This window comes from Capricornis sumatraensis, chromosome 7, assembly GCF_032405125.1.
Source record: "Capricornis sumatraensis isolate serow.1 chromosome 7, serow.2, whole genome shotgun sequence".
NCBI classification, from domain to species: domain Eukaryota; kingdom Metazoa; phylum Chordata; class Mammalia; order Artiodactyla; family Bovidae; genus Capricornis; species Capricornis sumatraensis.
Window position 1 is genome coordinate 58027747 of NC_091075.1, and position 17977 is coordinate 58045723.

Genomic DNA, 17977 nt, shown 5'->3' on the forward strand with positions numbered 1-17977 from the left:
ATCAGGCACTCTATCTATCAGATATAGGCCCTTAAATCTATTTATCACTTCCACTGTAAAATCATAAGGGATTTGATTTATGTCATACCTGAATGGTCTAGTGGTTTTCCCGAATTTCTTCAGTTAAGTCTGAATTTGGCAATATGAGTTCACGATCTGAGCCACAGTTGGCTCCCGGTCTTGTTTTTGCTGACTGTACAGAGCTTCTCGATCTTTAGCGGCAAAGAATATAATCAATCTGATTTCAGTGTTGACCATCTGGTGTTGTCCATGTGTAGTCTTCTCTTGTGTTGTTGGGAAGAGGGTGTTCGACTATGACCAGTACGTTCTCTTGGCAAAACTCTATTAACCTTTGCCCTGCTTCATTCTGTACTCCAAGGCCAAATTTGCCTGTTACTCTAGGTGTTTTCTTGACTTCCTACTTTTACCTTCCAGTCCCCTATAATGAAAAGGACATCCTTTTTTTGTGTTAGTTCTAAAAGGTCTTGTAGGTCTTCATAGAACCATTCAACTTCAGCTTCTTCAGCGTTACTGGTCGGGGCATAGCCTTGGATTGCTGCCATTACCTAAAAACAAAAACTCAAAATACCCTATATTAAACTGATCATTCTTCTTTTTCTTTCTTACCCCACACCTACTGGTATCTCCTTCACATTCCAGTTTATAGGCATCACCATCTGCCTCATCAACAAGAACAAAACCTTGGAATCTTAATTTATCCTTCCCTTTGACATCAGCATTTCATTCAGTCACACACTGAATACTACCAGTTCAATCTTAAAGGTCTCTTAACTCACTGTTTTTCTTTTTAATTATTTGCTCCTCTAGTTATACTCTCAGTAATTATATTTATATTCCTCCTATCTCTTCTTTAATACTCCAGCCATCAGCTCTCTTCTGAAAATTCAATGTGTATGACTCCTCAGTTGCTACATTATCGATTTCAAATTCTATAATATGCTATTGAAGGTGATTAAGAATCTGGCTGTAGTAATTATTTTTTAAACACATCCCATTATAAATGCTTTCATTGCACATCTACTTGTATCAGTAGCATTCTATCAAGAATATTTTATTTTTGAATATGATTATATGCTGACATAAACTAATAGTAATTATTTGAATTGTTTAAGCAATTTAATACATAGAGTACACTTAACCTTCCATCATCAGTTCGGTTCAGGTCAGTTGCTCAGTCATGTCCAACTCTTTGCGACCCAATGGATTGCAGCACGCCAGGCCTCCATGTCCATCACCAACTCCTAGAGTTTACTCAAACTCATGTTCATTGAGTCGGTGATGCCATCTAATGATCTCATCCTCTGTTATCCCCTTCTCCTCCCACCTTCAGTCTTTCCCAGCATCAGGGTCTTTTTTTTTATGGTAAGCCACATTAAACTGTTTACTCATTTGAATAAAAGCACTATTAAGATTAAAATGAATAAATCAACAAATAACTGTTTTTTTTTTTTTTCACAAAAAGTTAGATTTACTAGAAAACAATAGTCATGTACTGGTCATTATGTGATAATAGTAAAATGTTTCAGTATTTCATATAATTTTATATAAATAACATAGCTTTACAAATCTCTTCCCTAAAATACTATGCTCCTTTATCAGTTTTATAATTGATCTTTGCACATTTTAATATTTATATTTTTCAAAAATTAATTACAAAATGTGATAAGAAACTTTCATACCAAAGACCTTAGAGGGTCAATTTCCAAAAGTCCTCACAGAATCCTACTAACCTATTTGTGAGTCAACTATGGTAAATAATGTAAAATAATGTCTATTCTTGAAAACTTTTTTGAGACCATAAAAATGTCAAAATAGATTTAAGAAATTTAGTATTTCAATATGCTATTCAATATGCAAAATTTATTTTATTGTGAACATTATCACTGCACTTTTTTGTCATCTATTTTAACCATGATACATTTAATGAAAGCCTAAATTTTATCATTAAATCACTGTATTAAATGGTGAGTGAATCATAAAAATTATGGGACTACATGTGCAAGAATGGAATAATGTAAACTTACTTAAAATTTGATGTGAAGATGTCAGCCTTTCATATTACCTAATGAAATATTTTAATTTTCCCACTTTTTAGTGAATTCCCTAAGGAACTTTTAGAAACTGAAAAATGAGTAGGCCTCAAGAAACCACCAAACTCTTCTGTAAGAAGCAACTGAAGAATTGAAATGATGATAAAACACTTATTACCTGGTATGATACATATCAGAAAATACTTTCAGCTCTTACTCTTACTTAATGATAGACCTACCCAGTATTTAAACAGAAGTCTTCTTTGTGCACAGCCAGGCAGATGACTTCATTGATATTAATGGTGCCATTAGGCGTGGTAGACTTATCATTTTCATAGTAACTCAAGAAGCCTCCTTCTAGAACACACCACTTTTTATTTGTCTCTAGGAATTTAAAACAAAACAAATAATAAATTGAGCTATACCATAAATCAAAATTTTAAATATATGGTCTTAAATAACTGGATTCAAATAAATGGATGTATTAGTTTCCTATTTTGTATAAAGAGCATGATACTGCTGCATGGGATATAAAACTGTTATACTTAATGCTCTCAAAAAATTTACAACCTAGTAGCCAGCGATGACCAGAGAAACAGGCAAATCGATACAGAGACCACTGCAAAACAACGCTGAAATGGTAAAGGCTGATGTCTATACAGACTATGAGGAAGGGAAAATGTAGGGTAAAAAGTATCTGTGGCTGACGTTAGATAGGTGTGCAAAAGACAAATGTTCTTAACGTCCTGTTTAGTAGCAGTGTCGTAGCTCAGCTGTGTCGGACTCTGCGACCCCATGGACTACAGCCTGCCAGGCACCTCTGTTCAAGGGATTCCCCAGGCAAGAACACTGGGCTGAGTAGCCATTCCCTTCTCCAGGGGATCTTCCCTTCACAGGGATTGAACCCGGTTCTCCAGCATTGCAGGCAGATTCTTTACCAATTGAGCCACCAGGGGAGCCCTAATGCCCTGTTTAGAGGATTTGAAATTCATCTTTTAAGAGTTCAGCACACTATGGCCTGTAGGCCAAATCCAGATCAACACCAGTTTTGTAAACAAAAGGTTTTACTGCGAAAGGGCCACACCCATTCATTTGTCGATTGCCTGAGGCTGCTTTCTTGCAACAAGGGCAGAGACCATCTAACCTGCAGAGCTTGAAACATTTACTATCTGGCCCTTTTCAGAAAAGTTTGCTAAACTTTACTTTTAGAGTTGATGATAAGCCACTGAAATGGTTTCATGGGAAGGAAATTACAGATTTAAATTTTACAACACTTGCTTTCTGTGAAACATAGATGTGAGAAGGTGAGGCTGAAGGCAGAGGACCTGTTGGGACACTGTCAAAAGTGAAAGATGAAGACCATCCAAGGCAGGTAGTACTACAGTGATAGTAAGGATAATGGGTGGGTAAGGGGGAGAAGGGATGATAGGAAAGGATGGGGACCAAAGAGACAGGGAGGAGTGGAGAGAGAAATGCATACATGCACTTGTGTATTCTAAAGGGATAAAACATTTATTGATAGGACATAGGGAGTAAGAGAGCTTAGTCAGGGGTGACGGCCGAGAGGAGCTACCCCGCGTCCGAGGTCAGTGGTGGCCGGGAGGAGACACCCCGTGTCCGAGGTGAGGGCGGCGGCCAGGAGGAGCTACCCCGCGTCCCAGGCCAGTGGCGGCCGGGAGGAGACACCCCGCGTCCAAGATCAGGAGAGGCCAAGAGAAGCCACCTCCTGCTCAAGGCCAAGGGCGGTGACCTTGAGGAGCCACCAGAGCCTGAGGCCAGGGGCCACAGCTGGGAGGAGTCACCCACACCCAAGGCAAGGACCAGCAGCCGGGAGGAGCAACCCAAGGAGTGGTGGCTGCTCAGGCACAGGAGGGCCTAGAGGAGCTATCCCACCTTGAAGGTCAGGAACGGCGGCGGTAAGGAGATACCCCTCGTCCAAGGTAAGGAACAGCGGCTGTGCTTTGCTGGAGCAGCCGTGGAGAGATACCCCATGCCAAGGTAAGGGAAACCCAAGTAAGATGGTAAGTGTTGCAAAAGGGCATCAGAGGGCAGGCACACTGAAATCATACTCACGGAAAACTAGTCAAACTAATCACACTAGGACCGCAGCCTTGTCTAACTCAATGAAACCAAGCCATGCCTGCAGGGCAACCCAAGATGGGCAGGTCATAGAGGAGAGGCCTGACAGAATGTGGTCCACTGGAGAAGGGAATGGCAAGCCACTTCAGTACTCTTGCCTTGAGAACCCCATGAACAGTAGGAAAAGGCAAAATGATAGGACACCAAAAGAGGAACTCCCCAGGTCATTAGGTGCCCAAAATGCTACTGGGGATCAGTGGAGAAATAACTCCAGAAAGAATGGATCTCTGTTCGTCTCCAAGGCAAACCATTCAATATCACAGTTATCCAAGTCTATGCCCCAACCAGTAACGCTGAAGAAACTGAAGTTGAACGGTTTTATGAAGACCTACAAGATCTTTTAGAACTAACACCCAAAAAAGATGTCCTTTTCATTATAGGGGACTGGAATGCTAAAGTAGGAAGTCAAGAAATACCTGGGGTAACAGGCAAATTTGGCCTTGGAATGCAGAATGAAGCAGGGCAAAGACTAATAGAGTTTTGCCAAGAAAATGCACTGGTCATAGCAAACACCCTCTTCCAACAACACAAGAGAAGACTCTACACATGGACATCACCAGACGGTCAACAACAAAATCAGATTGATTACATTCTTTGCATCCAAAGATGGAGAAGCCCTATACAGTCAACAAAAACAAGACCAGGAGCTGACTGTGGCTCAGATCATGAACTCCTTATTGCCAAATTCAGACTTAAATTGAAGAAAGGAGGGAAAACCACCAGAGAAGGCAATGGCACCCCACTCCAGTACTCATGCCTGGAAAATCCCATGGGCGGAGGAGCCTGGTAGGCTGCAGTCCATGGGGTCGCTAAGAGTCAGACATGAATGAACGACTTCACTTTCTCTTTTCACCTTCATGCATTGGAGAAGGAAATGGCAACCCACTCTAGTTTTCTTGCCTGGAGAATCCCAGGGACTGAGGAGCCTGGTGGGCTGCCGTCTATGGGGTCGCACAGAGACGGACACGACTGAAGCGACTTAGCAGCAGCAGCAGCAGCAGGGAAAACCGCTAGACCATTCAGGTATGACCTAAATCAAATCCCTCATGATTATACAGTGGAAGTGAAAAATAGATTTAAGGGTCTAGATCTGATAGATAGAGTGCCTGATGAACTATGGACGGAGGTTCGTGACATTGTACAGGAGACAGGGATCAAGACCATCCCCATTGAAAAGAAATGCAGAAAAGCAAAATGGCTGTCTGGGGAGGCCTTACCAATAGCTATGAAAAGAAGAGAGGCGAAAAGCAAAGGAGGAAAGGACAGATAAAAGCATCTGAATGCAGTGTTCCAAAGAATAGCAAGGAGAGATAAGACAGCCTTCTTCAGTGATCAATGCAAAGAAATAGAGGAAAAGAACAGAATGGGAAAGACTAGAGATCTCTTCAAAAACATTAGAGATACCAAGGGAACATTTCATGCAAAGATGGGCTCGATGAAGGACAGAAATGGTCTGGACCTAACAGAAGCAGAAGATATTAAGAAGAGGTGGCAAGAATACATGGAAGAACTGTACAAAAAAGATTTTCACGACCCAGATAATCATGATGATGTGATCACTAATCTAGAGCCAGACATCTTGGAATGTGAAGTCAAATGGGCCTTAGAAAGCATCACTACAAACAAAGCTAATGGAGGTGATGGAACTCCATTTGAGCTGTTTCAAATCTTAAGATGATGCTGTGAAAGTGCTGCACTCAATATGCCAGCAAATTTGGAAAACTCAGCAGTGGCCCCAGGACTGGAAAAGATCAGTTTTCATTCCAATGCCAAAGAAATGCAATGCCAAAGAATCCTCAAACTACCGCACAATTGCACTCATCTCACATGCTAGTAAAGTAATGCTCAAAATTCTCCAAGTCAGACTTCAGCAATACGAGAACCGTGAACTCCCTGATGTTCAAGCTGGTTTTAGAAAAGGCAGAGGAACCAGAGATCAAATTGCCAACATCCGCTGGATCATGGAAAAAGCAAGAGAGATCCAGAAAAACATCTATTTCTGCGTTATTGACTATGCCAAAGCCTTTGACTATGTGGATCACAATAAACTGTGGAAAATTCTGAAAGAGATGGGAATACCAGACCACCTAACCTGCCTCTTGAGAAATCTGTATGCAGGTCAGGAAGCAACAGTTAGAACTGGACATGGAAAAACAGACTGGTTCCAAATAGGAAAAAGGAGTATGTCAAGGCTGTATATTGTCACCCTGCTTATTTAACTTATATGCAGAGTACATCATGAGCAACGCTGGACTGGAAGAAACACAAGCTAGAATCAAGACTGCCGGGAGAAATATCAATAACCTCAGATATGCAGATGACACCACCCTTATGGCAGAAAGTGAAGAGGAGCTAAAAAGCCTCTTGATGAAAGTGAAAGAGGAGCATGAAAAAGTTGGGTTAAAGCTCAACATTCAGAAAATGAAGATCATGACATCTGGTCCCGTGACTTCATGGGAAATAGATGGGGAAACACTTTATTTTGGGGGGCTCCAAAATCACTGCAGATGGTGACTGCAGCCATGAAATTCAAAGACGCTTACTCCTTGGGAGAAAAGTTATGACCAACCTAGATAGTATATTCAAAAGCAGAGACATTACTTTGCTGACTAAGGTCCGCCTAGTCAAGGCTATGGTTTTTCCTGTGGTCATGTATGGATGTAAGAGTTGGACTGTGAAGAGGGCTGAGCGCCAAAGAATGATGCATTTGAACTGTGGTGTTGGAGAAGACTCTTGAGGGTCCCTTGGACTGCAAGGAGATCCAACCAGTCCATTCTGAAGGAGATCAACCCTGGGATTTCTTTGGAAGGAATGATGCTAAAGCTGAAACTCCAGTACTTTGGCCACCTCATGCAGAGATTTGACTCATTGGAAAAGACTCTGATGCTGGGAGAGATTGAGGGCAGGAGGAGAAGGGGACGACCGAGGATGAGATGGCTGGATGGCATCACGGACTCGATGGACGTGTGTCTGAGTGAACTCTGGGAGATGGTGATGGACAGGGAGGCCTGGTGTGCTACGATTCATGGGGTCACAAAGAGTCGGACACGACTGAGCAACTGAACTGAACTGAACTGAATCATTTTTAGCTTTGATTACAAGGTAGGCAGAAATGCCTATTTTTACCTAAAAGAAAATAAAGTAGAAACTGTTTTAGTGCATGTAATCTGAATTTCCTTGGATATGCACTAAATGAAAGATATCTCCTAGAAATTCAAGTAGGAATACCTATTAGGCAGATCACCCTGTGGATGTGAATCTTCATGGCAAGGAACAGCCTCAATAACCAGAAAGTCTTTAGAGTACAGGCCGTAGTTGAAAATGCACAGTAACCAAGGATAAAATCTTAGGGAACAATAGATACAGAAGGGTTCACCAAGCCAGTGAAACAAATGAGAAGAGACAGTGTATAAACTGAAAAGGGGTGAGCATTTCAGAAAGGAATAATTACCAACATTAAATACAGAAAGAGACTCAACAACCCTGAAAATATCAGCTGGTCTTCCAATAAGGAGGTTAATTGCCTGTCCTTTAACTGAGAATTCTGCCTCTCTCATCCTCATCTGAGGTGGGCCCTTCAGAGATCAGACCCATTCTGAAATGGAAGCTACCCTCAGACTGAAGTGGTAAGGAAAAACTTCACACAAATTACGGCTTTTGAAATAGTTATTTATATGGAAAAGGTGTGTTTCTAAAGTAGCAAAAAATGCACACTGAGCTACCAATCATTCCATAATTCTAAGAACTGTGTGAAGAAAGTCATGGGAAGGGGAAACTGTCAAAAACCTATTTGGCCAAAGAAAGAGATTACATATGAAATTAGGACTTGGGGAATAAGACTGCAGGCTCACGGCAGAGGCCAGGCCCCAGGAGTCTTACATGATAGGTATTTCGGAGTTTACACCTTTCTCAGTAGACAAGTGGGAGACACTGGAAGGTCTTAGACAAGTGTCATATGCATGATCCACAAAGTAAATGTAAATGTAGGCCCTAATTACGCTAATTCTAATGGGAAACAAATGACAGACCTCTCGAAAAAGGTGAGTACAAACTCATTTTAAGTTAGAAATATGGGCTTGAGGAGATTTAACCTTGTAGCATCATCACCATAATCCTTGAGGAACCTCATTTTTTTAAAATGAAAATAGGCCAGAGGTCAGACAAAGCAGGCATAGATATTACCTCTGAGGATTACAACAAAGCTGTGATAGGAAAATCTGACACTTCTATTCATCTGGGAAGCAATCAGAAAGCTTTAACAAAACTACATTGGATGGCATTGTTCTGCTTGGGCTAATTCAGACAGGACATCCTCTCTGCTACAGAACAAGTTTATCAGTTACCAGAAGATGTCTACCAGAAGCAAGACTGGGGCCACTGAATGGACAACTCTTAGGACACAAGGTATTTATAAGACAAGAAGTCGTGTTTATTATGGTGGTTGGATTAGCTGGAAGGGTTGTTCTTTCCTTCTATTCAAACTGGACATTTAGATCAGGGCAGAAAAACATTAGTGCAGTTTACTCATGCACAGATAAAGAACTCCAGAGGTGACCTACTGAAATATTCCTATGAATATTACTAGAGTTATGGTTAACTCTGCTGCTGCTGCTGCTAAGTCGCTTCCGTCGTGTCAGACGCTGTGTGACCCCACAGTTAACCATATAACTAGAGTTACTAGAGTATGGTTAACCTGATTGTTAGCTTACCACCAATCAGTCAGTTCAGTTGCTCAGTCGTGTCTGACTCTTTGCGACCCCATGAATCGCAGCACCATCACTAACTCCCGGAGTTCATTCAAACTCATGTCCATCGAGTCGGTGATGTCATCCAGCCATCTCATCCTCTGTCGTCCCCTTCTCCTCCTGCCCCCAGTCCCTCCCAGCATCAGGGTCTTTTCCAATGAGTCAGCTCTTCGCATAAGGTGGCCAAAGTATTGGAGTTTCAGCTTTAGCATCAGTCCTAAATTCAAAGGCTAACTGGAAATCACAAGCAGTTGTGTATATGGATACCTGTGTATCTCTGCTACCCTTCCTCCTTGTCCTTATCCTCTTATCATCACGCGTATGTGCCATATGTTCTTCTATACATCTTATATGCATTAACTCACTGTATCCTCAGAACAACCCTATTAGGTCAGTTCTATGATTATGTACTCCTTTCCTTTTACCCTGTTCATGGGTACAAGATGGTTGATGGACTTTACCAACATCACATAAGTACTCAGCATCAGAGCTGGGAGTAAAACCAGTCAACTAGGGAAGGTACCCTTCTATCTACTTCACAACCTCCCTGTCTGTGCCTGATATATGCTTGAAGCATGTATGTCCATTGTTTAAATGTACCAGGGTATAGCAGAGGTCGTGCCTTCAAATACATGTGTGCACAATAAATGAGAGATAGTTCAGGTGAAACTATTATTTTTTAAAACCATAAAGTTGTTTCCTGATGAAGAATTTCCCAAACTGATGGCATTCAGTATCCACAGAAAATAGAAATATGCACTAGGACTCCTTTCATTTAAAATAAATGTTTCAGCCTTGAAGAAACATTTTTAAACTATGCAAGCTAGGCATTTATGGAACAAAGGATCTTCAAAATTCCTCAATACTAATGCATAAAATTAAATATAAACAGATAATACAGAGTTTCTAGTAAACCATATCAACCACTTTTTTTTAAAAAAACTCAAACACTGTCAACAAATCAAGGTAAGATACCAAGGGGAAATAATACGGTTGAGGGGAGAAAACAGAAAACAAAATCAGGAAGCTATTATTCAGCTCTACACTTAGGTTTAACAAGAGCTATCAATCTTTCCTTTCATGAACACTAAATTGGGGAGAAAAAGAAAAATACAGATCAGTCTTCATAACCAGAGGCTAGAAGAACTTCAAATCCTGAAAATCTGAACTGACAATTTGAAGCCTCTGTAACTCTCTGAAGGACTTGCATGCATTTTACTCCTTGACTTTTTTCTTTGTTTTTAATCAGTCTGCTCTGTGGCCATCCTGACAAGCCCTGATGGAGTGATGCAGTCCAGATGCTTGCTGTTCAGAGGCAAAGGTGACAACCACACTTTAATCTCTAAATCTTTCCATATAATTCAATTTTTCCATAAAGCTGGTGCTCAACAGGAGTACCACTGCTGCAGAATCTTGATGGAAAGAGGAAAAAAAAAAAAAAAAAAACCACCAAAACTCTGTTTCTTGTTAATTCAACTTTTTCTTCGGTGTTTTTAAGTAGGCTCTGCCCAAACAAAATGTGTTTTGTGTCAGCACTTATATTTTTATTTGCAGGTCAAAAAATAGTAACTATTAATTATAAATAGAGTTTAATCTTTATAAAAAATTGTGAACTGCTATATCATACACCTGTAAAACTTATACAATACCATACAGAAACTATACTTCAATAAAAATTTTCTTATGTACATATAAAGTCATCTGTGCTTTTACACTAGCAGTAATGTGATTAGAGCAATGCCCATTTATTCAACAAATATTTGCACATGACTAGTTATGTGTGGACACTGTATTAGGCACCAGAGATTTGATGATGCTGAATAAACCAGAGAATGCTGATGCCTCAATAAGCTTTCACTCCAGAAGGAGGGAGAAACAAATCACACAAGGATCCAGTTCATGCAATGAGAGGCACAATGGAAACAAGCAGCACACTATGAGAGAGAAGGGCCAGCAGTGGGTCCACAATTTAGGAGGCTGCCACAGAGGTCTCTCCGACCAGGTGGCCCTCAAATGATCCCCTAGAGGTGAGAAGCTGTCAGGCTGAGGAAACTGTGCTCCTTGCAAAGTGAACAGCAACTGCAAAGGTCCGGAGGGGGCATGTTGCAGGAACAGACAGGAAACCAGTGTGGCCAGGCAGGTAGGATAGGAAGGAAGGATGTAAGATGAAGAAGGGAAAGCACCAGAAGGTCTTTTAGGTCAGATAAGGAAAAGGGTTACATCCTGTAATGGGAAGCCACTAAATGTACCTGAACAATGGACATGCATGATCTGATCTGCATTCTCAACAATCACTATGTCTGTTTGGGGGAATGGTTTGGAGGGAAGCCAGGGAAGATATTAACCAGTAAACATATGGGCTGGGGTAGAGGGTATTATAGCTCAGGCAGGGCAAGATGGTGACTGGGGTTCAGATGATGTTAGTGAAGATGGAGAGCAGCCAACTGATTCATGGTCTATTCTGAGTTAAAATGACAGACCTTGCTGATATATTGGATGGAAGAAATGAAGACTATCAAAGAATATCTTGCTGTTAGATTACTAGATTGTTTTCCAATGAAATCATTTCTGTGTGCTCCATAGTCAAAGTATATATCACTTAAAACAGAATGCTCCAAAATGAGAAAACATCCCTAATAAAATTATAAATATAGAGAATGCACTGGTTTCTGGTTTTTGAAATAAATTTCAACAACAACAAAATCAATAGTTATCTTTTATAAAAGGAAAAACTGATTTAGTTACAAATTTGAAACATCAATTCAGTTCTCAAGTGATTAAGAAAAGCAATATATTTCAAGAAAACAGTAAAATGAATTGATAAGTTTATAAATATTATAACCAGAATTGTCAAAAAATAGCTAGAAGCTTGTTTTTAGTCTGTAAAATACTTATGATATATTGAGAAGCTTTAGGAAGAAAAATTCATATTTCAGATTTCCTTCCTATTTCATCTTTGTATAAGTGGTTAGAAGGGTAGATTAATATATCCTGCAATTTAGAAGAAAAATTCTAGAAAACTTGTACACTTCTTAACAAGTACATTAATTGCCCTGTTATTCAATTATTTTAATAATTGCTATCATCATTTCACAGATTGTTCTGGTTCTTATTCCCTCTTGATCACTCAACTTTCAACTATATAAGTATTAAATACTGATAAGAAGCAATGGGAAGATGAGAAAATCTCTAAGATTCATCATTTATTATTGGTTACACTGAGAAAAGTAAGACATGAAAATAAATTTGCTGAAAAAAACAAACAAACAAAAAAACCCTAAACTCAAAGAATAAAGATGCTCTGCCATCTAGTGTCACCTGGTCATCACACTGATCAAAGCCAAAGTCATACAGTAACAATTATAACACAAATAAAATGCAAAACTCTGCTTCATGCTGAGTTCCTCCACTGTTCATGTGAAACCAGCATAATATCAACTATCCTGCAGAGCTTTTATGAGAATTACAATGAACATATAGAAAAAGCCTAAAGCAATGCCTTATACATAGTACATGCTCACTAAAGGCGAGGTTTTTGTTGTTAAGTTCTGTCTACTCTTTGTGACCCCATGGACTGTAGCCTGCCAGAGTCCTCCATCCAAGGAATTTCCCAGGCAAGAATATTGGAGTGGGTTGCCATTTCCTTCTCCAGGGGATCTTCCCAACCCAGGGATCAAACTCGGGTCTCCTACACTGGTAGGCAGATTCTTGACTACTGAGCCACTAGGAAAGGCCAAAAATCTAATAAAGTATAGTTTATCCCATTATAATTCTGCTAAAGGTTATAATTCTCTTTTTTTAGATAAATAAAGCCTTTAATTGAAATAATCACTTCAAATGTATGAAGATCAGGATTAACACTCTAAAGTGAGTTTTTCATCCTATTATTCCTCTGATCAAGTAATATGGTTGGATTTTACCACTAGGGAATTAATACCTGTCCTCCGAGTCTCTGAATTCCACCATCAACTGGCCTGCATAACTTAATCTCTCTTAAATTCTTTCTGTTCTAGTAAGACAGAGCACATTATATTTTTCCTGCCTATTTTGTAATATTAGTTTGAATGTATATAACATTAGCCTGTCTTACTCATTTTTGTTTTCCTAATGCCCAGCACATGCCTGACAAAAGGAGTGAAATGGATAGATAAATACCTACTATGATTCTTCTAAGATCAATGCCACAAACCTACAACAGGTTTTTAAATCAATTAATTCACATCATTTTTTTGAAACCATGCTTAAACTTTATTTTACTTAGACACACACAATTACAATCAGAACGAACTCAACTACTTGAGACCACTTAGTATACTAACAGAATATAAACCAAAGACTTGTCCATTCTTCCTACATGTTGACATTTATGTGTATTATCTCCCCAGCTGGGGGGTCTGTCCCGAAGGGAAGGGGCTGAATTTCACATTTCTTTGGAATAACTCTTAAATCCTGAAGCAGAATTGGTTGTCTCTGAGGTAGATGTCAGAGAATTCTGCTGAGAATTCGCTCAGCATTCCGAACCAGTAGTAAATTTTTGCTGCAGTGCATGAAATAATATCTGTGCCTGGAAACATTTATAAATCCTCAAAAAATATTTATCTACTGCAAGATCAAATCTAACATCTCAAGGGGAAAAATATCAAAACTTAAACCTAATTGTTTTGATAATGAAATAAAATTTTATCAGATGACAAAATCTAAAAGGAGCAGAAAAGATACCTTCAAGCAGTTTTTTTTCTGAAGAGAGTTTAGAAGCACCAGCAGGAGCCTGATACAAAAAGTCACAGAGGAACGTAGACTGGGAGGACTCTTGATTTAATCCACCTTCAGAATATATGTCATGTTGAGGGAAATCTAGAAAAATTACAGAAATACCACATCTGAAATCTGAAATGTAAACAGTTTTCCCTTGGCTTATGAATATGTTGGTGAGTTCTGAGGTAGAAGAAAAACTACTCCAAATATACTGCAGAATAAAGATACAGAAACATTTCTTTTGCTTTGCATAAGATTTGCAAATAAGCACTTTGGTTGTGTTTATTATTCATACATGAAACTGGATTTAATTTCAGTGAAATTAACTATTTTAATCTTCCATTTAGACCAGTCTAGGTTCGATGCAGGATACAGGATGCTTGGGGCTGGTGCACTGGGATAACCCAGAGGGATGGTATGGGGAGGGAGGTGGGAGGGGGGTCAGGAGCGGGAACTTATGTACACCCATGGCGATTCTATAAAGTAAAGAAAAAAAAAAAAAAAGACAAATGAAAGACTGATTTCCTAAACTTTTCCTTGAAAGGAAATAAAACATGGGTCTTAATAAGCGTCTTCTGTCTTTCTGACAATTACATTTTCTTTTCATTCTAATGGTGTTTCTGATTTGAGAAATTTACAGATTTGCGCTGCAGTCCTTTTAAGGATCTATCAGGAGAGACCAGGTTAATGAAGGCATGAGAGGGACTAACCTGAGAATTTGTTATGGTAGAGAAATTCCATCTGCAGACTCTGCCCTGCCTTCTTGGCCAGCAGATAGGGGGTGCTGTGCTCAGGATCACCTGTTGCACACATAACATCTGCTCCACTGAACAGCAAAGCCATTGTTTCCAGAACATCTGGTTTCACCACAGCAGCACACAGAGCCTGGTCAATAAAAGAAAATACAACTTCTAAGTGAAGAAGATATAATTCTGGCAATTAAAATGCAAGAAAGTCTGCCAATTCGTTTATGAGATGAAGTTTGTATTTCTTTTTAACAAATCTATTAATTATTATGCCCTGAACTAACCAACAGGTAACAACGGCCTGGTTTACATGAATTTAAATTTCAACAGAAGATCACCAAATGTTTATTCATTGTTTTATTACAGTGATGTTCCAAATCTTCAAATTCATTATAACTGCCATGGAAAATATTTTCTGTATTTTACATACCTATGATAATGGCAATGCTCAGAAACTTCAAAATACTTCAAATGCAGTAATTGAAGTATCCACTAAATATTTTGTTTGCATGAATGTTTCTGCATGTGTGCTAACTCACTTCAGTTGTGTCCAACTCTTTGCAACCCTACAGACTGTAGCCCACCAGGCTCCTCTGTCCATGGGATTTACCAGGCAAGAATACTTGAGTGGGTTGCCATGCCTTCCTCCAGGGAATCTTCCCAACCCAGGGATCAAACCCACGTCTCCTGTAGCACTTGTTTTGCAGGTGGATTCTTTACTGCTGAGCCACCAGGGAAGACATCAGTCATGGCAATGACTTTTTGGATATTATATCAAAAGCACAAGTACCAAAAGCAAAAATCAATTAAGTGGAATTATAGCAAACTAAAAAGCTTCTGCATAGCGAAACAATCAACAAAATGAAAAGTTAACCCACAGCACAAGGGAAAATATATTCAAACCATATATTGCATAAGGGTTAGCAACCAAAATATACAGATAACACATGCAACTCAATTAGAAAGAGACAATCCAATTTTAAAAATGGGTAGAGGACCTAAATATACAGTTTTCTGATGACGACATCCACAGAGACAACAATTTTTAAGCAGTATCTCCTCAATAAAGTAATTTTTAGAAATTATTCACTGATGTGAAGAGTACCATTTTTAAGAAGCCCAATGTGGTAGTAAATCCTAACAGACAGACATCCCTACATATCTTGAAGAAGAAAGAAAAAGCTAGTAATTAAAGTCAAGCTTATCTAATATCTTAGCTCAGGGTATCTATATGGTGTGGCAGAAAACATCTCCTTTGGGGTCAACAGTATTTATCCTTTGACAAGATTCCTGTCATTATCAAAAAGAGAAAATGCATTGGGGCGAAAATATGCCCTAGTTCTCCAATCTTGCCAGTTACTTCCCAAAATCCACAACTTACTATTTATATACTTATTTTTTATGGGCCTTCGGTGCATAGAACTAGATTAATTATAACCCTTGGTTATACCCTGTTATCACTATTCCATGAATGTCCAGTATAAATGGTCAGTTATTTCCATAGAAATTAGCATCCATGAAAATATCACCCTAAACAAAACTAAATGACGTAATAATAACCTATATATGATGGCCCACCTCTGTGTCATCTCTCTGACTTTCCCCTACCTTATGTATAGATTCTGCATCTTCCATTTATCGTACATCAAGAAGCAAGAACCTAATTTACGGTAACTAAGCCAATAGAAACTCCAGTACTTTGGACAACCTCATGCGAAGAGTTGACTCACTGGAAAAGACTTTGATGCTGGGAGGGATTGGGGGCAGGAGGAGAAGGGGACGACAGAGGATGAGATGGCTGGATGGCATCACTGACTCGATGGACGTGAGTCTGAGTGAACTCTGGGAGTTGGTGATGGACAGGGAGGCCTGGCGTGCTGCGATTCATGGGGTGGCAAAGAGTCAGACACGACTGAGCAAATGAACTGAAGCCAACAGAAGAGAAATATAAAAGAACTGTATAAATCTTACAATTTCTAGAGAAGAATTGAAAAGGTCTTCATTTTCCAAATTTTTCAGCATAATGCTATTTACTTGGGGATGCTTATCCAATAAGCATTGACACTGAATGCATTCTAAAGAACTGAGAACCATGAAAGCATACTCTAGTCATAGAAAAGTATATGTTTTAAATACCTATACATAGAAGAACCTTCTGACACACAAGAAATTGAAGTAGTTGATTTTTTTAAAAAAGGGAGGGCAAGATGTTAAACAAATTCTTTGCTAAAAAAACAATATAGAATGGTGACAAGAAGACCTAGAATCACTCAGCCAAAGGCAAAAGACACTTGCAATCAATGGCACTAAGCAAACTACTGTAACAATAAACTGAGTAAATGAAGTTCATTTTGTTGACACCAAGTCAGCAGCACACTAGCTGAAGTTATTATGTTCAGTATCCTGTCCCTAGCATGGGGAAAGTTGTTCAAGTTTTAATTGGGGTAGGTGTACATCAGATAGACGCTTCAGTGAGGGAGGAAAAGTTTACTTGCTGTTGATAACGAATCCTCAAGTGAAATGAAGAGAAAAGATCTAAGGCGCAATGTTACAAAAGGAAATAAAATTAAACAGTAATTTTATGAAACAGCAAAATTTCAAAAATTTTTGAAATTTTCAAAAGTTTATTTTTTTTAAACATGTTTTCAAAACCCTTGGCACACACTTAAAAAGACGTTAACATCCATGTGTTTTGTTACATTTCATTGGTTACCTTATTTAATTCTTCCTTGGTAAGAGACGCCAAAAGGGTTTTTCTGAATCTTCCTTCTTTGTACTTCTGAGTGATAAAATTTTTTCTCTTTTCTACTGAACAGTCCATGTGTAATTCTTCATCTTTTTGAAGATTACCAGCCCAAAAGTCATTAGCTCTTTTGTTTCCAATGACAATGAAAAGCTGAATTATCAAAGAATTACAAAACGTATCAATTCAAACAATATATTTGAATCTGCAGAAAACCGAGTCACAAGACAAATTAAAGCACAGCTTAGTGTAAAATATGCAAAAAATACAAAAAAGACCCAATTTTTTTCTGGAAGATAGAGTGTGAAAGCGGACAATATTTCTATTTAAACAGCCTAGCTGCTCTTAATAATGGTAAAAGATTAGCCAGAAAAGAAACTGCAAGCAACACAAATTGCAGCAAAAGCATTATTACTTTTTGAAGCTAGCTCACATTGAGACAGATTCATTTAAAATGGCTGAGTAGGTGGGCTATTATGGCTGAGAGTGTCACCGACACCCGAGCACAGAATAGATGCGGTAGACAAGTTAGACAAGATCGCAGTTAATGACCAAGTATGGCCGAGATAAAGAATAGTCAATTTTGCCAAATGTTTTCATTCACCACTCTGATATTTTATCCATGCTGGGTTAAAAAGAAAGAGAGTAAATTCTGGCTTTAAAGAGAGTTCCCAAGCCTTTTAAAGTAGTTATTACCATTAAAGCTCCTTGCATTTTTTATTTTTATTTTTAAAGTAACTACCTCATTTAGGAAGCATTCTGAAAGTTAAGGTAGAAATTTACTACTATACAGCAGGC

At 38.9% G+C, this 17977-nt stretch overlaps 1 protein-coding gene across 1 annotated transcript in view; it reads right to left on the reverse strand.

The window, feature by feature from the left end:
* The window catches only part of ARAP2 (ArfGAP with RhoGAP domain, ankyrin repeat and PH domain 2), a 180478-nt gene that overhangs the window by 95921 nt on the left and 66580 nt on the right, over nt 1-17977 (reverse strand). Inside the window, exons 12-15 of the mRNA XM_068974940.1 lie at nt 17150-17332; nt 14401-14575; nt 13655-13789; nt 2291-2435 (exon numbers count right to left, since the gene is read on the reverse strand). Of these exons, the coding sequence (XP_068831041.1) occupies nt 2291-2435; nt 13655-13789; nt 14401-14575; nt 17150-17332 (638 nt within the window). The remainder of the gene's footprint in view (nt 1-2290; nt 2436-13654; nt 13790-14400; nt 14576-17149; nt 17333-17977) is intronic.